Source organism: Sturnus vulgaris, chromosome 18, assembly GCF_052056855.1.
Source record: "Sturnus vulgaris isolate bStuVul1 chromosome 18, bStuVul1.hap1, whole genome shotgun sequence".
In the NCBI taxonomy this organism is placed as follows: Eukaryota; Metazoa; Chordata; class Aves; order Passeriformes; family Sturnidae; genus Sturnus; species Sturnus vulgaris.
The window spans coordinates 5,816,891-5,833,682 of NC_142260.1; the positions used below are offsets into that span (position 1 = coordinate 5,816,891).

Here is a 16,792-nt window from a genome sequence, read left to right on the forward strand (position 1 = left end):
GAGGGTTTTTACACATTTGGTGACAGTGGCAGCATTTATCAAGGACACGCATTCTCTCTTGCTTCATCGTGTTTGTCTGGATCGGGGTGCCGTAAATAGCAACGGGTATGGGATACTTGTGGGGGCTGCGCCTTGTAGGAAGACACGCAAATCGCGTTGTAAAGTTAAATTACAAAATTAAATTATCGGCATTTGGGGAGCCGAGCCCGAAACGCAGCGAGACTCGCGGCTCTGCGCGGCCGCGCGGGGGCGCCCTCGTCCCACGCACCCTGGGGGCGCGCTGGGCTCCTCCGCTCCGCGCGCGGCTCCCGGCCCCAGCTCGGGCTGGGGGGGACCCGCCGTGCCCCAAAGGCTCCCGCTGGGGGCTCCGGGCCCCGGGGCCGCCCGCGACATCCCCGGTCCGCCCGCCGATCCCCGCCCGCCGCCCCGCACGGCCCCCGCGCCCCGAGCCGGCACGGCCCGTTCTCCGCGCCCTCCCGCCCGAGCTCCGCCCCCGCCCCGCCCCCTCGCGTCTGATTGGCCGGGCCGTTCACCCGCCGCCGCCGATTGGTGCTCGCCGAGCGCCTCATTTGCATGCGGCGGTGCGGAGCGCGCGGCGGAGCCGCGGCGGGGAAGTTGCGCCGGAGCCGCCGCCGAGCGCCCGTCCCGGCCCGTCCCGCCGCAGCCTCCGCGCCCTCCGCGCCGCCCGGTCCGAGCGGGACATGGCTGAGCACAGCAGCCTCCCGCCGGGATGGACATAGCCGGGCCCGCGGGGAGGGCTCCTGCCCGCTGCGCTGCCAATCCTCCCGCGCCGCTCGGCGCTCGCTAGGGATCTGCCCCAGCCTCACCTTTCGCGCTTGTCCTGCCGCTTGGCTTAACCCGTCTTTCCTATGGCTGGGATATACAGCTCGACTCTGAAGACCCTGGAGGATTTAACTTTGGACTCTGGTTATGGGGCAGGAGATTCCTGCAGGTCCCTTAGTCTCTCTTCTTCCAAGTCCAACTCGCAAGCCTTCACCTCTTCTCAGCACAGAGGCAACTGGTGGTACTACTCGGGCTCCATGAACAGTAGGAATAACAGCTGGGACACCGTGAACACCGTGCTGCCGGAAGACCCCGAGGTCGCAGATATCTTCTCCAAGTGCCCTAAGCTGCCGGATCTCGAGGAATACCCGTGGACCGATGAGGACATCGGCAGAATCCTGCGCAAGGGGAAGGGAGAGGGCCCGGGCAGGAGCTTTTCGCAGGAGGCTGTCCGGCGGCTCTCGCAGCTGCTGCGGCGCGCCCTGATCCGCGTGTCCCGGGAGGCGCAGCGTCTCAGCGTGATGCACTCCAAGTGCACCCGATTCGAGGTGCAGAGCGCCGTCAAACTCATCCAGAGCTGGGCCCTGGCCGAGAGCTGCCTGCTGGCCACTGTCAAGGCGCTCTCCCTGTACAGCATGAGCGCCGGCGATGGGCTGAGGAAAGGCAAATCCGCCCGCTGCGGCCTCACCTTCTCGGTGGGCAGGTTCTTCAGGTGGATGGTGGACACGAGGATCTCGGTGAGGATCCACGAGTACGCGGCCATCTCCTTAACCGCGTGCATGGAGAACCTGGTGGAAGAGATCAGGGCTAGGGTTTTGGCGAGTCAGAGCCCCGATGGTGGAGGGGAGATCTCGGCTGAAATCCTGGAGATGGTTATCAACAACGATGCGGAACTTTGGGGAGTGTTGCAACCTTACGAGCACCTCATCTGTGGGAAAAACGCTAATGGTAAGATCTAGCTTTTACAGTCTGTCTGCATATACCAGCAAGCTTTACGGTAAAGTCCTCGCTCTCTGTGGACTTGGGGTTTTTCTGGGTTTTCTCTGCATCTGGATTGCATCTTGGTCGCGGTTTGTGTGTGCGTAAAGCAGGCATGACGGTCCTGCCAGGCAAGAATGATCCTGCTCAGCTCCCAGGATGTACCAGGTTATAAAAGGCTGTGGGAAACCAAGCCCTGTTGTCCTAACAAACATCTGACTTTCCACCAGCTGCTGTTTTGGGCATTTTCCCTCTAGCTGGCGTGCAAATAGATTCTCTGTAACCCTAAGATGAAATGCGCTTTACAAGCTGTTGTCCAGAAAGTACCACTATATCTCTTTTAAACAAAATTTATCTTACAGCGAGTGTCTTGCAATTTCATCTTAAAAGATGCTGTTACCACTTGCAGCCTGGAGAGGGAAAACAACATTAATTTACTTTTTTTTCCTTTGCGGTAGTAAAATTCACTTCATGAGCAAAAACTTTTGAACTTGTATACTTCGGAATTCCTTGTAATTCAGCAGAAACCTGTGGTGTCCTTTCCAGCCATAAACAAGAGCGTGTGTGTGAGTGTAGGACGGTGCCTCGGTGATGAGAATAACACAGTGTTAAGGTACTTACCGCTGTCATTTGTTTGGAAAGCGAAGTTTCCGAACGCTTAAGCTGATAGAGGAATGTTGGCATCTCCTTACGGGGCCGAGGAGCAGTTTGGAAGGCTTAAGCCGTGACAGTTGTGTTAAGGAGCTGCACTGTTTATTTTGCATTGTCACACTGAGGAATACCATATTTTTCCATGGAAAATTCAGGGAAACGTCCAGTTTAGAAAAGTATTTTGTGTACCACCCACGGTTTCATGACTTCTGCTGGCCTCTGTTACGGTCGACTGTTCCACGCTTAACACGTTTGTGATTTAACTCTATAAAACCAAGGGGCTTAGTCTTTTCGAAGGGAAATCTCGTAGAGACATAAGCAAAGGAGCTGTTTTAATTTGAGGGGAAACAACTTTTGAAATTGTCAGAGATGGGCTGACTCACCTTCTCCTTCCTGGGAGCATTGATTTCCTGCAGTTTTCCTGTACCCAGGCAGTTCTGGTTCACATCACGAGTAGGTGACTGCAGGGAGTTGTCCCCGTTGGGTCAGCATTACTAAACATTTGTGAAATAAATGTGAAGAGCCTTTTGGATGTTCTCTTGGCTCTGGTTCAAGGCATAACTAAGTTTCAAGGTCAGACACAGACATTTACACTCGTAACTAAAAGCGCTTGGGTGATTACAGAGGTATGAGGATGCCGTGTCTGCAAAAGCACTTGTCATTCTTCGTTTATCATGGGAGTGATTGTTTGCCACCAGCTCTGAGAAAAACTCTTGTTTCCCCTCCCTTGTTCCTTATTTAGGGAACCTGGAGCAAAATATTTTGGTTCTGGGAACCGAAATGTACATTTCAGGTCTTCTGTGCTCAGTGCTTCTGCCACACAGCGTCTGTGTGTAAAATGAAGAGTTGGACCTCATTTAGCTTTTTTAAAGAATCTATTTCTTAAGAGAAATTTCTTTGGAAGAACTGCAGTGAGTGAATGGATGTTGGTGTTGAATGGGAAGAAGGGTGAGTGTGCAGGGAAATGCTTATAAATATTCAGAGCACCAAATGGTCAGTTATGATAACGCTCCTGCACAGTGGAAAGCCAAGCAGGCAGTGGCCACAGAAGGATTGGCTTCTGTTGCCTCTTTTGTTGTTCCTGCCTTTCAGATCAATCCTGTCAATAATTGAATGCATTTTTTAAGTCTGGAAATTGAATAAAACCGCACATGAAGGCATCTTGTGATTTCCTGTGACAGTCTGTCACTAGTGTTTTACCTGACACAAGTCAGTGAATCCTCTAAATGGCTTTTCTTGCAGTTGGAAGGCCACAAATGGTTTTATATGGATGCAAAAAAGCTTGAAATAACTTCTCTATTCTTCTCCCTGTAGGAATTGTAAATGAGTAGTATTCACATCATTCTGCACAGTGCTTTCAAATGATCTTGTCTTTTACATTAATTTAAATCTGAAGTAGATCTGGCAGTGAAATAACTGGATTTATTCCTGTTTAAGGAACAGGGAAACTTGCTTTACTGTCACTTCTTTTCTAGTAAAAGCATTTAGTGGAGCACTCATAAATTGCAAACTTGGTGTGTGTGTGTTGGGTTTTGTTTTATAGCCTGGAGTTTGATGTCAGAGATAAAAAGCACTTAGAGGTTCAGTTGTAGCTCCAGTCAAGCATTGTAATCCCTGGATGAAATCCATGGCACTGTCCTATGCAGAAGATTGCACGGGATTATCATAATGGACATTTCTGGCATTATGATCTATTGAATACCATTTTCATTATTAGATCAGGACAGCCTGCTGCTTTGGAGTCAAAGAACAGTAAGTAAATAGATAAATCTTCCTAAATTCTCATGAGGCTGAGGTTTAGACCTGTATTTCTTCAGTGACTAATCTCCCATCAAAGACCACAGTCCACTCACTGGTCCTGAAGCTTTGGAGGCTGAAAGAGCAATATTGTGTTTTACAACAAATGTGTTTTAATCAACACCTGCTGTGTGCAGGGTAAAGTTTAAAACTCTGTAAATGCTTAAGGGGGAATTCTAATAATATTTTAAAACAAATAATAATCTGTGGCTTGCTTGTTCATTTGCCCTTTCTGCGAAGCTGTTCTTTAATCAACATTTTTGCTGCTTCTGTGAGCCCTTCTCTGCCCTCAGTGCGAGTTCTGACTTTGTGCTTGGCACTTGGTGGCTCTGCCTTGGAAGGAGGAGGAAAGACCTGAGCCTGTGGCCCGGAGTTCTGCCAGGCTCTGGGTGTGTTAATGCCTCCAGGGGCCTTTTTAGGCAGGGTCCAGGTGGGATGTTGCAAAACAATGCAATGCTGGAAAGAAAATTAAACTAAAGCAGCAAAAATGGTAAGCAGCTACTGAACAACGTACCTGATGAAAGGTAAAACAAGTGTAAATTGGAATACATGTTTTATCTCCTATTTCTATTTACATGGAGATCTATATATGCCGTGGTAGAGAATACACTGTTTTCACAGGGATTTTGAGACATGCTAATTTGGAATATTAGAGTCTATTAATTTAAAATGCTTGAGAGAGAAGTTGAAATGTGAATTTACCTTGGGAATGTGATTCTTTTCCTTGATCTGCCTATGTTTGGTGCATGATTATTTAGACCCTGAGCTGTCAGCACTGCAAATACATTTTGATATTATTGCCCTGTTAATTGCAGCACTTGGGCTGTGCTGAACTCTCTGGTTATGGTCAGGCACTCCCGTGTCTGCCAGTCCACCTGCTGTGCTGTTTAATGCATCAGCACATCCTGGTGCTCTGGAGATAGAAGTGTTGACAGATGTTTGGCCAAAGGAAAAAAAAAAAAAAAAAAAGGAAAAAAAGGAGAGGGGGAAGGGTTGGAATTTAACTTGATAATGTTGTTTCTTCGTGTACCTCTTAGCCCAAACACTTGAAGTTCTCCCTGGATGAACTAATCCACAAATGAGTCTTGTGGTTTGCTCAGATGAGGATGAAGAAAAATAGGGCCTGAAATAATTCTACTTGTGTTTTGAGATATTTTCCAAGAAAGGGTTGAGTGGGGAAATGTATAACCTTTCTTCACAGTCTGAGGGAGTGGTTTGGACTCTATAAAATTAAACAAGGTATGAGTTTTCTTCTCTCTAATACTAATTACTGACAAACCTTATCAAACATCAAACATGGGCTTAGCATTTACTGTCACCAGCCCTGTGTTCTTTTATATTTCACACTGCAATAATGCAGGTTAAAAATTATAGCCGATTTTAACAGAGGATTTTTTAGAGCTATGCTTTGATGAAAATTCCTCTTTATGCCTGTCACGTGGTCTAAAGTAACTTTTTTATTTCTGCATAGTCATGACACTGTATTGAAATGCAGCATGGGGGGAAAAATGACATTTCAATAAGCAGAATGTCCTTTTGTTATCTGAGCTGAATAAACTGGTGTGCTCATCAAAGCCCTCATCAATTTTAATAAGCTATCAGCTCCACAAGTCTTCAGGAAAGCACTGCATGGTGGAAGGGGGTATTTTGAAGAAGAGAGCTGCAAATGCAATCAATAAATGAAGCTAAGGGGAAATACAAGGCTCGTGAGGTGGTACAGCAGGTGGCTTGCAAATTGTTTCAGGAAAAAAAATAAAATAACTCTGTCTTCTGGGTTCCTTTGCCTGAAGCAGGAGTTTGAAGCAATTTTGGGGATTCTTGGGCAGGAATTTGGTAACTTATGTACACATTTCCATGCTGGGTGAGCTGGTTGTAGCTATGATCCTATTCCAGCTTTGGCTTCATTCACCTCTGGACTCCCAGCCCACCTTGTGTGCTTCTACTCCTGCACAGCCAAGAGCTTGGATTTCCATCCACAAACCCACAGGGACAAATTCCTTAAGCTTAAATATTAATGCTTGTACACACATGCTCACCTCTCCTACAAAAAACAAACCAAGAGGTGCATATCTGCAGATATTTGTGTTTTTAATTGTGCATCTTATGTTAAAGTACAGAACTAGTAAGTCTAAGCTGCCTATTTTTCTTCCACTTTACTGTGTGTCTAAATATGTATATATTATAGTAAAGGAAAATTAGTGATGTGATGATGTTGTCTTATATTAATCCTTCACACTGCTGATATTGCCCCATGGCAATAACATTTGTGTCCTTTCAGTAAAATTGGTTAAAGGGCAAGTGCTGAATTCTCTCTGTCTATAAGTACCAGCAGCTGATGTTTAGATTTTTAGTGGAATCAATGTTGGTGGCAACTTAACCCTGTGAAACAGAGGAGCTGTTTCTCTTGGAAACAAAACTCTGTGACCTCTTTTGTCAAGGCTGAGTTGAACTGGGCAAATGTTGTTGGGGTCAGGACAGAATTTTATCCCAAAGTGACAACAGAGTTCTGGTGTTTGGTTCATTGACTAATTGATTTTCCAGGTGAAAAATAAAGCTGGTTTAACTCAAAGATTAGCAGTGAGCACCTGTGCAATATCTGGGGTGCTGGTCCATGTTATTTTGTGTGTGTATGTCAGCAGAAAGTGAGGAATGAGCTCTGAATGTTCATATTATTAGTAATGAAATGAGTGTGTTTGATGTACATATCTTCTGATACTGGAATACCTGCATTTCAGTTGGAGATCTTGCAGCTGATTTTGCTGAACTGAGCCACAAGAGTGAGGGTTTTTTTCTTAGGTACCCCATCTAATTTCTTACGTGATTTGAAACCAAAACTCACCTGATCAAGGGAAAGTTGCTGGTTGTCAATCAACTTCCATAACTGATCTGTAGGATTATGGATATCCTCCTCTTCCTTGAGATCAGCACTCCTCCAGAGCATGGATGTCATATATACATATATTCTGGCTGTTTTGACATATTAATCCTCCCTATTTTGGGGTTATTCCAAAACTAACTGCAGTAGTAACAAAGGGTAGTGGTGAATTTTGAATAAATTTTGTTTTGATAATGGGGTTGAGATGAAACATCTTTTTACATTGAAAAATTTTGTTTGGGTAGTCATGTTATTGCAATGTTTTCATGCTGTAAAAATTTGTTTCTGCTAATATACATCATGTGATTCAATTACTCCAGTTAATAGTCCATTTAGAGCATTTCTTCATCTGTTTGATTTTTCTGTCCCTTTCCCCAGCTTGGTTTTGTAATGGATGGGTCTGCAACAACTCAAAGGAAATGTTTCAGTTTATGAAGTCCTCTGTTGCAGGAAACATAAGTAAAGTGCTGGAAACACTTATTTACAATCAGCAATTCCCAGGTGCAGAGGAGGATGGGTGAGGACTCAAACACTTAAGTTCAGAGAAAGCCAAAGCTCCAAAGTCCCCACTTGCACTTGGGAGCTTAAACCCAAAATCTTGGTGCTGAAGTAGAATTAAGTTGTTAAAAAACTCATTTTACAGCAATGCAAGAAAATTGAGTAAGGCCAGAAGTGATATTAATGTGATCTTCACTTAAATTAGCTTGTTGTCCTTTTTTAAAGGCTAATGCATTTTACATTTTACATTTTACTTCTTCTTGAGCAATTTGTCAGTCGTGCCAGCAGAATTCAATAGAAGAGAACCAGAGGCTTGTAAACACAATAAACCCACTGGATACTCTGCAGTGCCCAGTTAATCTTTCAGCTGTCTTAATTATCCTGAATGTTTGGAAACAAGATGAAAATAATTCTCCATTTACAGTTGAGCTCTCACTTTGCATTCTGTCTGGGCTGAGCTTTTCAAGTCAATGTATGTGGTCCTTATTTATAAACATTTCCTAGTGTTGGAGGCTCAGGATTTTGCAAACTTGACATTAAGGAAAACCTCCCTCCCTGATGAAGTTATGCCCCACCAGTAGACAGCAGGAGGAAATGTCCATTTACACATGTTGAACTATGAGAATTCAGGCTGATGATCAAAAGGATAGAACCAATAATTTCTGGTGCTCCTCTTGTTTTAATGGGATTGATTTACATGGTATTTTGAACATAAGTGCCTAACATGACATTTGATTAAATCTAAATAAGCCTGAGGCAGCAGTAAATCCAGGACAGTGGTGGCTTTGTGCTTTCTTCATTTACAAATTGGGACCAAAGTACTTTACTAGAACTCTTGCTTCTTTTCTGTACAGAGGAGCAGTTACATTGAAAAAAAAAAAAAAAACTAACAAGAAAAGCCAAACAAATATGTGTGTGTGTATACATATAAAACTGGTGGACCTTAAGTGCACAGTCAATTTAAGGGCTCCAAGTTGTGGATTTTTTATGGAATACCAGGTTAGAAGGGACCTGAAGGATCACTTTGCAACCACGTGAGTGAGGAGAAATTCACTTTGAAGTGAAGTTGCCTTGTTTGCATCACAGGTCTTGTCCCAAGAAAGCAGCAACAGAAAGAGGAAAGGTTTGTTCCTTTCACCCCCAACACATCCAGACTTGCCTTTGGCCTTGTGTCCCAAGCCAGGCAGGGTCTGTGAGCTCAGCCTGGTCCTTGGGAAGGGTTTGGATGCAGCTGGGCAGGGCACGGCTCAGGTTTTGTCAGCCTCTAATTCCAGTGCGTGCCTGCAGCCTGCCAGGGTGGTGCCTGTACTTCTGTCAGCTTGGGACGTGTGGGATAGAATTAATAGTGTGGAAATTTCTGAGGAAATGTGACTGCTGTGCTCTTCAGGAGGGGACACTGAGGATTAGAGTTAAATGGAATTCTGAGCTGTAAAATCCTTGTCTGTTTAAACCTGCTTGTTACGTGGTGCTTGCAGGTGAAAGCCCCTTGGAATTGTAAACTTCCTCCTCCTCATCTGCTCAAAACCTGTTCCTTAAAGATGTGATTCCTAGTCCGGATGCTGCTGTGTGAGGAGCTGTGTGGGGCAGTGGTTTGGATTGGTCTTTGCTGTGATTTCACGGGAAGCATTTGTGTGGAATTGCCCCTCAGCAGAGCCGGGGTGCTGGGCTGCAGCCTGGGAGCATCATTAAACTGAGTCTCAGGGATTGTTTGGTGCTCTTGGTGTGGCTCTGACCCAGACACTGCGAGGTCAGCTGTACACCTCACTCCTGTCAGTCTTGTTCTGGTTCTTTAATTATTACACTTGGACCATCTCTGCCTTAAAACCTGCTTGATGTTCACGTCATGTTGTACTTGACCTGCTTCAAGTCTGAATTGAGCAAAATGCCAGAGCAGCCTGTCATGAGGCTGCACTTGGCTCTCCCTGCCCAAAAATTAAAAAGCCTTGACATAAGCAAAGAAAAGAGGCAAATGTGCTCCTGTAGCTTTTTTGTAGTGACACTAAAATGCTTGAGATGATGAAGAGTGTTTGTGGCAGAATCCTGGGATAGAGACAAAGAGCTGAAGCCAAATAAACATTTCAGAGCAGCTTTTCAGTTTGTAGATGTAGATTTATAACAACTGATAAATTTGCCGTGGGGCTGTGCAAGATCAAAGTTGTTTATGATATTTTGGGGATGAGAGGAAAGGAACACTACAGAGGACGTAATCTGCTTGTCCCTTTCTTCAATGTTTATAACATCACAGTCCATGCTGGATACTTCTGTCGCTTGAATTTCTATCCCAATCTGGAGTCTGTTGCCTGGGACCTGGAGAATAAAGAAGAAAATATAACTGTTTATGCTGGGGCTTATACATTAAAAAGATAAGCATGCAGAGGCGTAATTATCTATTATTTTTTTTAATCCTATATAGCTCTGGATTTTTTCCTGATTAATTCCAAGATGACAGTGAATACATTTTCTTCTAATATTTACATTTTATTGTTTGTGAATAAAGCATGCTACTATTGGAGCTGAAGGGAGAGAGTTGAATATTGGCAGATAGTTAAAGTAGGGAATTAGGTCAGTTTTGCCTCAAATTCATTCTTCAAACTGTTTGGGTTTTACTAGATTTTAGTAGAAGTCAGTTTCTTGTTTGTTTTGTTTAAATGACTACTCAGTATTCCAGGCACCACTGACTCGTGTCAGGTGAAAGCAAAGACCGAGCTGCTTTTAGCCAGTTCACTCATCTTTATCTTTGATTCCTCTTACAAATAGTTGTGAGGTTTCTTTTTATTTCTTTTCCCAGTTTTTGTGCAATTTCCTGAGATAACACCACAAGCCTAACCAAAACCTATGGGGATGGGTGTTCGTTGTAATAATATGAGATAACATATAATGAAATGTATTTCCTCTGTGGGGGTGGATGTAAGTTCTCTTTAATTGCACATTGAATTTCTGCTCTTTGCTTGAATCTTATCTTCATTCCAGCCCCCCACCCGCTTTTGTGCTCAGCTTGCACTGGTGACTTTGTTTAGTCTAGAGATCATAAAAATTTCTCACAAGCTGCATTGATGCAGTTTTATGACGATCTTAGTGTGGTTTCTGGTGCTTCTAAGCTGTTATATCAATTTTATAATGTGTCGGTGGATATTTGCACTGTAGGGACAGTTGGACAGAGGGGAGGGAAGAAACTAAAAAACTACAATGGTAGTAACCAATTCATAATCTTTACTGTTGTTTTTAATAAGCTATCTCGTTCTATTGTCAATGTATAAGGACTTTTAAAGCTTTTTTTTCCCACAGGAAGTATTATGAAAATTCCTGTTATGCTTTGTCAGCATATGTTGAAACTTTGGCTTGAATGACTATCATTTTTGGTCAGACCTGAATGAAGATCAGGAGATGAGTCAGAGCTGTTGTCAATGACTTGCTGCTGAAAGAAGCTCAGAGTACATGTGGGAAGTGCTGCTTACCTCGAAATTTAGCTTTCCTGCACCCAAAGGAATAACTTCCACTTGATTTAATAATAGATACTTGACCAATTTTTGCTTATCAGAAAAGACTGGATTCTTTTTGAAGCAGTTGCCTAGGTTCAGAATGGCTTGGATTGAGGCCACATGTGTGTCTGAGGTGGTTTTGTTTTAGTACTTTGTAATAAACTTAAGGGATTTACACCTTGAGGTGGGAGAAGCTTTGGCTTTGGTGACGTTGCTTCTATGGAAAACCTGGATGGGGGGATTTAAAGCATCTGTGCCCTGAGGTAGTTTTGTAGCTGTTCTAGTGAGTGCAATGTGGGTGACTGGTGTGTTTTTGTTGTTATTATTCCTTTGGAAAAGTGTGTCCATCCTCCAGCTCTGTTCTCCAAGGTTAGTGCCAGATGTAGTCTCTTATTAAAGCCACTCAAGGAAGACTCATGCTCAACATTTCTCCATGGAAAGCAACCTTGGAATTGTTTCTGGCACTTTTTCCCTGTGTGTAATTCTATGGCTCATGTTTTTGTAGCAGACATGTGGAAATGCAGCTTTCAGCATAAGTTATTTTGTGGGATGATGTATGTGCTGCACATCCATAAATTTGGGGAGGGGACTGTCTTGCTTTGTTTTCAAACAGTTGAGGTGACCTGTGACCTGCTGGAACTGAGTGATAAAACTCTGCATTTTCTTGTACCTCCACAGCAGTTTGGAATATTCAGAGTTCTCCTGTTATAGTGTGATGATGTATATGCAAGGCTGTGTGATTGGCCTTTTGCAGTGAACGTGAAAAACCACGGAGCTCCCCTAAGGCAAGCACAACTTATAAATGAAAACGAACACAATTCATTAGCATGCAGGTAACCCTTGCCACACAGCCGAGACTTAGATAATTCTGAAGTTATGACAGAAGATACCGAGCTGGCACAGGGCATTTGGCCTTGCACCATCTGCAAAGCCCACACTCCAATTTTCTGCTGTTGCCATGGGCTGCAGACTCAGACAGGAAATCATGGTAGGATGGGAAGGGGTCCAAAACACACACAGCCGGTATAAGGTTTGCAGTTAAAGGAGTTTGAGAGAACAGCCTATCTGTTCTGCTCACAGGCAGGGCACAGTAAAGCTGCCTTGTGTGTGCGCGCGCCCGCGCGCTTTAAAATGTCTTTTTATATTTTATACGCTCGTTTTTTTTTTAAAAAGCTTGAATTTTTTCCACCTAAAGTAACCTGCATAACTTCAAATGATCCATTTATATACGAGGGGCCTGATTCAGCCCTGGCTTAATTGGTCGTGCTGGGCTGAGAGCAGAGGAGGAAGGAGTAACCACATGGAGCTTGGGGCACATCAGGCAGAGGAGCAGCCCCTCCCCTCCCTTCCCTTCCCACCGGCTCATTTTGGGGGTTTAGTTCTATTTTCAGGGATCAGGGCCTGGGTTCTGTGCCCTGCAGGGTGTGGCTATGGCCCATAAAGCGACAGGGATGCAGAAGGTGTTTGGTTAGTGGAGCTGGGCTGCTTTCTAGCCCTGGGTAGATCACAGGGTCAGAGTTATTAATGCATTTTCCTTGAGCTGTAGGTTAAAATAAGGAATACTGGAGTGACTTGCTTTGGAGAGCAAACAGTTTTCTTATCTGCCTATGAGAGATAAGCACAGTAATCTGTGTGTAATGAACTGCACAGTCTGCAGAGCTTCCAGTGTGTCTGAAGAATAGTGTAGGACTGGTCAGCTTATGCTGCCTTGACAGATGGGGAGAGAGGATAATTTCTCCAGCAGTTCCTAATTTAATTTTAGTAAAAGAGGTGATCCTTAACTAAAATTTACAGCAAATCCACGCTGAGTGTTGTGCTTTGGGAGGCATTCTGGACAGACAGAACAGGAGCTCAGCAAATTTCTTGTGGTGAAAACCTGCTTTAAAACTTTCTCTCCCAGGCCCATCTGTGGTTTTTAATTCTGATTGAAGGGAGCTATATAAGAGGGTGGCTTGTTCTCCAGGCGTTTTCCAGTTTGGCTTGTGTATGTAGTGCCTGTCCAGCTGCTTGGGAGAATGGAACTGTGAACAGGAGTAAGGTGAGGTCCATGTGTTACATTGCTAAAATTGCTGGATGCACTGGTGATGTATCTGTCAAGAATGAGACTGGAGCTACCAATTAATCTCATCAGAAATTTAAAACTTCAGTAGGGTTTAACCCTAGGCCTGGGATCAGTGACTGAGGCAGTTTATTTCATGACCCCGTATCTTCCAGTAACTGCTGCCTTTTTATGTGCAATATATTGTCAGAAAGATTTGCTGCTTTTCCTTTTTGATTTTATTTAAATCTGACGGGAGATAGCGTTCAAATGGCAGACTGTCTCAGCCAAGCCATCTGCCTGAGCCCTCAGCAGCGCATTGTGTTCCTGAAAGAAGCATTCTAGTGAAACATCCCAATTCTGAAAAGTTTGAGCTGATTCTACATTAAAAGAAGTGATCCAAAAAGCTGCTGGTGATTTACATGTGAACACTGCCAAGTATTTCTCTGATGAGAGTGCATAACAAAGGAGTGCTCGAGTGGTTGAGTAAGGCTGATTGGAACAATCTGTTGTGGGCTACAGCTCTTTCTGGTACTCCACAATGGTGAGAAGCTACTGTCACTTGTATTTTCAATCTGTATTTTGCTTAGAGGTACGAGATCTTTTGTTGTCAAGTCCCTTGAGCCAGCTGTGGGGGGGAGAGACAATATTTCTTGCTTTAAAATATTCATGGAGCTTGCATGGGCTGGCTTCAGCTGACTTTGTCACCCAGAGTGATTTCTAGAAGACGACAGAGAAGTTGTATTAGATTCGTCTTAATTAGGGCTTGATAGACACATTCTAATTTGACTTCTGCGTCTGAATATGGATCTGCATTGATAATCAACTGCTCTCCTAACCTTGCTTTTTGTTCTCAGCTGTTACTGAGGAATTTGCTCAGGGAATAGCTGGAAAAATGTGTAGTATTTGTTGTGCAGGACTGGTTCATCTGAGGACACTTTTCTGTTGTTCAGGGACAGCAGGTTATTTTCTGGGCTTGTTCTGTGATGAACAGCACGAGCTTTAGGAGACTCGTGTGGGAGTGATTTCTACTTTTTTTTTTTGTGATTTGCTGTTGAAATGAGGCAGGTCATATAAAGCAGCTGCTTATTTTGGAACAAAATCAGCATAACACATTAAAGAACTCATTAATCACTTAGCTCGACCTTCATTTATTATTAAAAAAAACTTATTGCATCTCTTGTACATTCTGAAATGCCAGGGGATCCTAAGACATATGTTGTATATTCAGATCTACAGGTTAAGAGCATCAAATGGAGATATAACAGGGAGTAAGACCAAAAGAGGTTCCTGAGGAAGTACTGGCTCTCCTTTTACTCCTTTTTAAGAGTGGGAGGTAGCTGTAAAAATACCTGCACAAAGAACTGCTCTGAACTCTCCTCCTGTGTAAATTTTTGTCCTGGGATAGTGGCTTCTTCCCTTTGTTCAGTTTTGCCAGGACAAAAGCCTTCACTTTCCTAAAAGTCTTCCAGTACATTAACCAACTTCTGCTTCTCCTCTCCCCTCGAAAAACCCAGTGCTTATTTTACAGCAGGACTTTTTCTGTAGTTAAGCCCCTAGTTCCTTGGGGATGTCTTTCTTATATATCCCCTGTGTAGTCCTAATGGTATGAGAAGAGCTTACTACATAATAATCATGTTAACTTGTTACAGAGTTGGGTTTTTTTGAGAAGTGGAAGTAAATGGATCAACCATAAAACCTAGATTAGTTTTGAGACAGAGGAAAGGGTCAGAAACCTGCTCTGTAATTGTCTAATAATACAATTGTCTATTCCTGCAAGCCAAAATGGGATCATAACCACGGGATCAAGCTTCTATTCAGCTTTTAAGGAGGGTACTCCAGCAGTATTTTCATTTTATTGGGAGGGTACAGTCAGGTTTGTGTGGTCGTTAATATATAGGAGTTCATAAAACTGGCAGCCTTAATTGGATATAAGGGTTAGTAAAGCATGAGGTGAAGCAGAATGAGATCTCTTGGGGTCTGAGTTGTGCCTCCTCTTAAAATACGCATGGCTTGGCACAGTGAGTAGCTGGGGCTGAGAGCAGTGTAGTATTAATTTTGTTTGAATAATGGCATTCATGTGCCTATGCTAATGAGTGTGTTCTGCTGCCCGTCCTGCAGATTGTGGACTGGACTCTGAGCTTATTTCACATCTCTTGTGCTTATTTCACTCCTTAATGGTTTCCTTCTGCAACAGAGCCTGTCTTGATTCCTGGTGATGTAATGGATCAGAACCTGACCTTGCTGCACTGCTTTTCCCACAACTGTTGTGCAGCAATCACACAGCTGTTCACTGATAATTATTTTTTTTTTCCAGTTGGCTTCTTTGGCCTCAACTTCCTAATGTAAGTCATCAGCCACTCTTTGGTAACAGCGTGCAGGCAGTGCAGGTAGTGGTGTTGAGTGCTTTAAGTATTGCTGAGGTCTTTGGGTCTGCTCAAAATGTTGAATGAATATTAAGTTTATTTTTATTGGTGGGGAATTATGTACTTCCTTTGCCCCTCTCTTTTGCTCAGTTTATGACACGCTAAGACAAAAGCAGCATTTAATAAAGGAGTGAGATGTTTCAAGTAGAAATACCTTATAAGCTTTTTTCCCAGAAATGTCATGGATACGTGCTCTGTTACATTCAGCATCAGGGAAGTTGCAGTTCAATGTGTTTTAGGCTTTATTTGTGTTTTTTGGGGGCTTTTTCAAGTATTTTAGATTGACTCATTGTGAAAGTATAATGAGCTGATGAATTAAATCCAAGAAGGGACGGGAGGAGGAATAGAAATTAATACTTTGCAAGCTGGAAATCTCAACTGCAGTGCACCTTAGAACCACTGAAATGCTGGTTAAGTTTTGCTCCTGGAGGTTTTTTAGTTCATTTCCACTTCTGGTTGAACTCCTGCCAGAACTAGATCAGCTGAGTGATTTCTTTGCATCTCTAAATCTGGGAAACAGCCCTGTGGTAGATCCCACAGCCTCATTGAGCAGCCTGCTCACTTTTTTAGTGAAGAAGTTTCTCCTGATACCCAGCATGAAGCTCTTCAGTCACTGTGCCAGTGCCTATCATGTGCTGCTTCTGAGAATTTGACTCCATAAATTTTGTAGCCACCCTTCAGACAGTTGTAGGTGCTTTTTACATTGGCATTAAGCGTCCTCAAAGCCAGACTCCACAAGCCCAGCTCCTCACCATTTCCAGGCAGAGACCATCTGGTCTCTCTGCAGTTTCTCCACGTCCCATTGAAGTGGGGAGTGTAAAATTGTGTTCCCCACAAACCTGCTGGGGCTGCTCATGAAGGGATTGAGCAAGCTGGACCTCAGGATCAGGTGCTGTTCTCTGATCATTATTATTATTATTATTATTACATCATGTTCTGTGGTTTGCTCTCATCTCTGCCTCACCTTGAGTGCAGGAGACCTTGCAGGTTGGAAATTGCTGCTGAGTTATGTGGTTGAGGCTGTGACTTTGTGAGGTGGAAAAAGAGAAGTTTCAAATGTAGAATTTTCATTCTTTCAGAGCACAAAACTCAGAGAGCCCTTTGGAGCTTCCATAGGGAAATGACTTCATTTCATGACTGGGATGCTTGCTGCCACAAGCAGGGGTTCTCGAGTTCCTTTGTACCCATTGGTACAGTCAAAACTATTTCTGATGTTTAGAATAACCAAAATGAAACAAAAATGAAAAAGCCACCGCATTTCCAAACC

At 43.7% G+C, this 16,792-nt stretch overlaps 1 protein-coding gene across 1 annotated transcript in view; it reads left to right on the plus strand.

Moving 5' to 3' along the window:
- Window positions 1-764: 764 nt before the first annotated feature.
- Window positions 765-16,792, plus strand: part of ABTB2 (ankyrin repeat and BTB domain containing 2) — a 111,579-nt gene continuing 95,551 nt past the window's right edge. Inside the window, exon 1 of the mRNA XM_014878868.2 lies at window positions 765-1,731. Coding sequence (XP_014734354.2) covers window positions 870-1,731 — 862 coding nt within the window. The 5' untranslated portion in view covers window positions 765-869. The remainder of the gene's footprint in view (window positions 1,732-16,792) is intronic.